The 8034-nt window shown below is 31.8% G+C and overlaps 1 protein-coding gene across 1 annotated transcript; it reads right to left on the reverse strand.

The window, feature by feature from the left end:
* Positions 1-5853: 5853 nt before the first annotated feature.
* On the reverse strand, positions 5854-7234 carry LOC25499049 (receptor-like protein 31). The gene has a single exon (XM_013594199.3). It carries the CDS (start codon positions 7073-7075, stop codon positions 5897-5899), a length of 1179 nt encoding a protein of 392 aa, XP_013449653.1. The 5' UTR covers positions 7076-7234; the 3' UTR covers positions 5854-5896.
* Positions 7235-8034: the final 800 nt, after the last annotated feature.

An 8034-nucleotide genomic window follows, 5' to 3' on the forward strand; every position in this document is an offset into this window, starting at 1 on the left:
AAAAAAAGTTCGTGTCAAACTAGAACCGAAGTTCGAACCGAGCCAATTCTTAACTAGTCGAGTCGAGCTCATACAAGTTCGATTCAATCGACTCATTTCCAGCCCTACCTATACTTGTTTTGAACCCTTCTCGTGCAAAAAAATTATAGGAAAAAAAAATGAAATTTAATTTCATATTTAAGTGTTCGGATTTTAAAATCTAAGGTATTTATTTTTTCGATTTAGAATTTGAATTGGTGAAGAAGAAAAAAAATCAGTCACGATTCAACCGTGGTTAAAACGAAAACATGTCGATTGGGCCACAACTTTTTTATTGTCCATTTCCATTTTTTTAGTCAAATTCGTTCTCCATTTCTAAGGCTTTTACTTTTTCCACCCCATCTACTTCTCACGCACCCTATAATTTTTACAAAAATGCTTATGGGATTTCGGATAATAAAATCCGAACACATATAAACTGTGTTCGAATTTTATAATTCAAAATATGCTTATATATAATCGGCAATTAGAATCTCTCCTATTTTAGTAGTTTTAAATTTTGCTTTTAAAAACAACCGAAAAACAAAGTAAAAAATGATAAAAACCTGTCAAATAAAATCATAAAAATACCATCAAAAAATTCTAAAAATAAAATAAAACTAAGAAATATTTTTCAGATTTTTTTATGAGAATATGATGAAAAAAAAGGGTCTAAACTATAAAATTTTGGATTTTGAGGTGCGGAATCCCATAAGAAGTCCATTCTAAGGAAGAGTTGATCCTTGATTTTCTAGGGACATAAAACATAACATTAGAAATTTACAAAAATCATAGAGATTAAATAAAAAAAAAAACAGACTGACCTAAATAAGAACCTTCAAAAGAACCCTTAAAATACCCAAAATCTTGCTGATGAAAACCCTCATTTGATCAAATCATTTATGTGAATTAACCTAAAATAAAGGATTAATAATCAACGTACCATAGCATTTATGTTATGAACATAAAACATAACACTAGAAATTTACAAAAATCATAGAGATTAAAACAAAAAAACAGACTTACCTAAACAAGAACCTAAAAAAAGAACCCTAAAAATATACCTAAAATCTTACTAATTAAAACTCTCATTTGATCAAATCATTTATGTGATTTTTTTTAAACTATGAAAATCGATTCATTCAGAAGTGATTTTGATTTTAACCTAAAATCGAAAATCACTTCTAACCTTAAAATCAAAATCACTTCTACCCAAAAAATTGAAAAACTGAATAGAAATATATGGAGCGATGATACCTGAACAATCGTTTTGAATATTTGACTCGCCATTCTTTCGTTTCAAATGCTAGAGAGGGAGGGGAAAGAGACTGAGGTGTCTGAGACGCGTGATGAATTTTCAGTCAGGTTTTGTTGAAGTGAGAGGGAATCCATTTATGTGAATTAACCTAAAATAAAGGGTTAATGATCAAAGTACCATAGCATTTATGTCATGAACATAAAACATAACACTCAAAATTTACAAAAATCATAGAGATTAAAACATGAAAACTGAATTACCTAAACAAGAACCTAAAAAAGAACCCTAAAAATATACTTAAAATCTTACTAATTAAAACTCTCATTTGATCAAATCACTTAAGTGAATTTTTTTTAAACTATTAAAATCGATTCACTCAGAAGTAATTTTGATTTTAACCTAAAATTAAAATCACTTTTAACCCTAAATAAACAACATAATCTTTAAACCTTGAAAATCGATTCATTCAGAAGTGATTTGAAAGTGGGCATACTTTGATCATCCCCTAGGATCCTAGATGACACTATAAGACTTCAGATTCCTTTAGAGCTTTGCAAATCGTCAATAGATTTTGGTTTGAAGTCTGCCAAAATAAAAACATCTGCAAACACCGTTCTGTTGAATGTTTTTTTCAAAGGCAGGAGACCACTTTTCCCAAATATTAGTTTTAACAACACCAGACCTCTCATTACATGAATGCACATCCTTCTCGAGTGAAAAGGATGTCACTTCAGCAAACGGTGAATTGGATGTGAAACTCAAACCAGAACATATTTGTGCTTCGAGTGTCATCTAGCAGAGGATTCAAAAATGAATCAAAATATTGATGACTAGAACTGAACGAGTCCTTAATATGATTCACCTGCGTACAAGAAAAATAGTGTATAAAGTTGTGATTAATGCATACAAATTACAAACACATATTTAAATTTACTTTAAACACGGAAAGAAAGAAAAAAACAGAATCATAAAAACACATCAAGAAAATCAAGATTATAGACACTTCAAATAAAGGAAGAAAAAAATAGATCATAGACTAGTAAAGCAAAACTCAAACATTGCTAACTTTGTCCTAAATGCAGTTAAAAAAAAGGTTTCTTTCAACTCCATTTAAGCTGCTTAGTAGAAGTTCATAATCTTTAAATGAAGTTAAAAATGGAAGAAAGGTGAAAACTTGGAAAAGGATTTAAGCTGATGAAATTGAAAATGGAAGAAAGTTGAAAACTTGGAAAAGGACCGAAGTTGATGAAGTTGAGAATGGAAGAATGGAAGTATGAAATTGCAACAGCCATAAAATGCAATACCATCAACATATTGTTGTTTGCCACGCTGTACGTGTAAAAGAAGTGTGTGTAATGTTTGATTTTAACCTAAAATCGAAAATCACTTCTAACCCTAAAATCAAAATCACTTCTACCCTAAAAATTGAACAACTGAATAAAAATATATGGAGCGATGATACATGAACAATAGTTTTGAATATTTGATTCGTCATTCTTTCTTTTCGAAATGTTCATAAATCATCGTTACACTATTCGGTCGGTTTGGACAAACCCACTAATTTCTGGTTTGAGTTAGGCAGTGGGTTACCTAAATTATTTTTATGTTTTTTTTTTTCAATATTAAATGAATAAATGATGAGTCTTAAATATCTTTATAGAACATATTTTCACTATATTTTAGCATAAAAATAATAATAATGGTAAATATTAAATAATGAATTTCATCATAAAATACTTACAACAAAATATAGTTGCATGACATAAAATTGCAGCTTCCGAATTTGTAACTCTAACATGTTTTGATTTTCAATATAAAGAATATTTTTTTGTCAATTTTGAAAATTATACTTGTTTATGACCAAAATCTTTTGTATTCTTCTTCTTATTCTTCTTCTCAATGAAAATAAAAATAAAAATGTTGTCATTATTGAGTAAGTGGATTTATTTGGTTTGGGTCTGGTTTTACCTGAAACCCAGTCAAAAAAATGATATTCGGGCTATTTGATCGGATTGCTCCCAATTCAAATTCAACATAATTTATTAAAATTATTAATTCAACATAATTTATTAAAATGACGACATTATTAAAAACTGTTAGTAATCAAGGAATCCCAAGGATAAAGATCATAGTGATCAGCTAGAAAGAGAGCATAGGTGTATTCATGTGGGAGATACCCATAGTGACTCATAGGAGAGTAAACTAGATTTAACAAAAGATAGTGAATGAGTACAATAGTGTTCCTATATATAGAGATTAGTTTGAGTAACTAACTCTAACTAACTTCTAACCAAGCTACTAACTCTAGTTTATCTATCAACTAACTATAGTTGATTATTCATACTCTAATAAAAACAAACAACATAATTTATTAATCCAACATAGTTTATTATTTGAACACAAATTCATAATACATTAACATCATCTTCATCATTTCATCAGATAAATATGCATACAAACATCGAATAAATCCTATAATATCTTTGCTTTGGAGAACTACTATACAAACTTATTGCACGCCTAAAAAACAAACGAGAATGGGAACAACCTCATGTCCCAACTACTCAAGAATTCTAGAATATAATATGATGGAGTAGACTCCAAGCACCATGATCGCCATATCGCGGGAGAAAGTTTGTTGTCCTTCTCGCGTACCATCTGAAGAAGATGATAACCCAAGGTGACATAGCAAGAGAAGATGGAAACTGTTATGAACAATTTCATATTCAAATTGATATAGAATACAAGATGATATATGACAATCCTCTTTGATCAATCGTACTAACGACAAAACTACTAATACAAAGGTCTTCATTTACCGTCGTATTATCCCAATAAATAGAGCAAAATGGTTTTGTGGATAATATGAATGGTGAACAGTGAAACCATGACATAATAACCGCCCTGAAAGAAAAATAAGAATGAAAAGGAGATAGTGTGTGTTCAAATATTTTTTATTGAAGAATAAATGGCTACTTATAGATAAAAGGCAAACATCGACTATGATTGAAGTGATTAACGTGGAAAAAATGGCCGCGGGGTGGGGTGGGTTGTGCGTGTGTTGAATTGTGTTCCTTTTCAAATTTAGTCTTGCAACTTATGACATTTGTATACTTAAGAAATTCTTGGTAGAATTAATTTATTAAGGACCATATCGTTCTGGATAGTATAATGATAAATATTAGGCAACCATATCGTTTTGGATAGCCTAATGATAAATATTAGGCAATTAAATTAATAAGGACCAGATCGTTCTCGATAGTATAATGATAAATATTGGACAATTTAACTTAACAAAGACCAAACTGTTTTGGATAGTATAATGATAAATATTTGCCAAATAATTTACCATGGGCCATTGTTTTGGATAGATGTTATGCCATTAGTTTAATAATAACCAAATCATCATGGATAGTGTAATGAAAATATTACGAACGCGAATGCGTGTGATTTTTGTTTAAGACAGACAACAAAAGATAAGGGTAAAAGAACCACACAAGAGATTATTCTGGTTCATCCAATGTAGGCAAGTACACTCGCCACACTTCGTGTGAAATTTTTCATCATAGTTTTAAGCCACTAGAACGTTTTGAGCAACACTATTCTTCTTGATCACACTAAAACAAATTTCTTACACTCTGTGTTATCAACTTCAACAGGCTTTACAATTCTATTACTTTCGCACTGGAAAGGCTGATACAATGTTTCTCAAACAGTCAAACTACTATTACAAATATACTTGAGAAAGCGATACAATGATTAATTTATAATTGTGTGGGATCGATACAAACATACTCGAAATATGTGATAAAAAAATATGTTCTCATAAATTCACTGGAAATAAATGAATATGTGATACAATGATACGATATAAACATACTCGAAATATGTGATCCAAAAATATGTTCTCATAAACTCATAGGAAATAAATGAATAAAAAATATTAGTTATTAAAGTAGAAAACATTATAAACTAGTAAAAAATAATGGGAACATATTCATTACCAAGTATCTAAACTTTTATTGCAGGAGCTTATCCTTCAAGATATAATCATACAAGCTAGGCTGGGCCTTTTTCTTCTTCTAAAAAATCTAGCGGCAAAACACAGCCGCACACTAAATTGCATATCAACCCAAAATTCCATTATATTATATATCTTTACGGTCTTTTACTATATGAATTTTATTTTTTTGGAGTTTGATATTGTGTATCAAAGGAAAATTATTCGCAAGAGCATTCCAGCATAAAACATAACTTTGCTTCTTTTCTTTTAATTTGTTGTTGATAGAATTACAACTTTTGCTTTTTCATTTTATTTGCTAGCTAAATTGAATATACTACATTAGTAAAAGTAATAAACAGAACATTATGGATCTGACTGCTAATTGCAAGTCTTCAAATTTATCTTATTAATATCATTCAAAAAAACTAAAATAATAACAATAATAAATTAGTAAAACAAGTCAAAAAGAATAATTAAATACAAAAGCTATATATATAATAATATAGTCTATGGTTTTAGTTTTAATGTTTCAATATTAGCTAGCTCATCTGACTAGAATATAGTGCTGAATATGTTACGTAACTATATAATATAATATGATATATGGTATGAGATTTTCAATGGTATTTGTTACACTCCTTAGCAGGTCTGATTTTCTGGTAACCTGCTTTGGAAGGACATGTCATCTGAACAGGAGGAACCATGCAATTATACTGCAAACAAAGAGAACTACTCAACGGAATCTCTGCCGTTGGATTAATCACGATTCCGGTGAGATAATTATGCTGCAAATATAATATTTGAATATGCGCCGCTAATAACCGTTCCACAAAGCTACCGGGAACTTCACCGGTGAAAGCGTTGTTGTTTAGATATAAATTTTGCACCGTTGCTAATAAAGGTGATATTCCACCTGAGAATTTGTTGAAGCTTAGATCAACGGTTTGGATTGTAACTTCGTTGAACGGTTCAACCGGACCGCATAATTGGTTTCTTTCTAATTGTAGGTTTGTTAAAGGGAATGAGAAGAGTTGAGCCGGGATTGAACCGGTGAACCGGTTTAAACTTAGATCGAGATAGTTTAACCGGTTTAAACGGTATAAAACCCGATCCACTGGTCCGGTGAGTTGGTTCCATGAGAGAGTGAGGTATTGTAGTGAAGATGGGAGAGAATCAGGAGCAAGCGAACCGGTGAGTGTGTTATGCTTTAGATCGAGCCGGTTTAGGTTTCGAGCCGATGCGAATGATGGAACTGAACCAGCGAGACGGTTATGACGGAGAATAAGGTTCTTTAACTCCGGCAATTTTCCGATTGACGGAGGAATAGTTCCGGCGAGCTGATTGTAACTTAGATCAATAGTTCGGACATTACGAAGTTGACCAAGCCCTGCCGGAATCTCACCGGAGATGAAATTCCGACTAATACCGAGAAACCTGAGATTCTTCAACTGTGAAATGGACTGAGGGAGATGACCGTAAATTCTCCCCGGAGAAACGGTTAAATCTACGAGAGACGAGAGTTTTCCGATGGCGGTGTCGATTTTTCCTGTGAGGCCAGGTGAACCGGCTCTAGATTCTCCTAGACTGAGTGCAATGACTTTATCGGTGGCGCAGTAAACGCCGGCGAAGTTGCAGGGATCATCGGTGAAGTCCCATGATGAGAAGAATTTGGAACCAGGAACATCGTGAAGCGATCTTCGAATAGATTGAAGTGCTAAGAAATCAATAGGATCTAAGATGGCTCGTGTAGATTGAAAGAAACAGAGAAGAATGATAGAAAATGTGGAAATCTTCATTGGGAAATGGAGAAGAATGGAAGAAGAACGTTTTGATGAGTTTTATAGTAACGGAAAGTTTGTTTCTCGTGAGTAACGGTGTGAGGTTTTAATGGTGGAAGTGGAAAATTATGAGTGGTAGTGTAAAATCAACTAACTGTATAGCTGGCTTGGAAGAGAAGCAATTCTTTTTGTGATGAATCAATGTTGTTATTTGCTTTTCTGTGAATAACTTTGCTTTTTCATGATTTTGCCTTCTCTCACAAGGCGTAGCAGACTAATCCACCGTCACAATTAACTTTGCTAATGCTATATTGTTAATTTTATAGGTTCGGAATCAAACGGTTGTCCGAACCAAAAACCTTAGCTCCATAGCACTAGGATTGTGTAATGTAAAATGTTGTTGTTATTAAAAAAACAAAAAACGCAGGTTCCAAGCCCAAGTGCACGTTTTATCTTATGCGACAAATTAGACAAAAGGGATTTTTGATATTGATACTGTTATTATGAGGACGAAGTTATTAGTTTTTTCTTTGTAAATGTGTGAGTATATGTGCATGTGGAACGTTATTTTTTATATCATTTTATTTCTTGGTTAACATTAGTGGTTGTTGGTTTGTTCTATCAAAAAACAAAGTCGTTGTTTTACTAAAATATATGAATTTTAACAAAGAGTCGTTGTTTTGCTATGTATTTTTTTAATTATTTTTTAGTAAATATGTAATTAAATTAATTAATTTAATGAAGGTGTTTTAAGAGAGAAAATAAGTTGGGTCACGTTCTGAGAGTGACAGCTAAACACTTTGAGTGGACTGGGATGTGTCCTTCAGTTTCATAATTCAACAACTTCCCGTTCAGTTCGAAGGTTGGTCAAGCTTATGCTCACATGCTTCTTATGTTTTGCGATCGATGTTTGCGGTTCTTTTTCACTGTATATGACAAAAATCTCATCAAGATAATAAATGTGGATAATTTAAAAA

This window comes from Medicago truncatula, chromosome 7 (genome assembly GCF_003473485.1).
Source record: "Medicago truncatula cultivar Jemalong A17 chromosome 7, MtrunA17r5.0-ANR, whole genome shotgun sequence".
NCBI classification, from domain to species: Eukaryota; Viridiplantae; Streptophyta; class Magnoliopsida; order Fabales; family Fabaceae; genus Medicago; species Medicago truncatula.

What these genes read in the sequence shown, in the direction of transcription:
- LOC25499049 (XM_013594199.3), bottom strand. Translation starts at nt 7,075, where the DNA reads ATGAAGATTTCCACATTTTCTATCATTCTTCTCTGTTTCTTTCAATCT.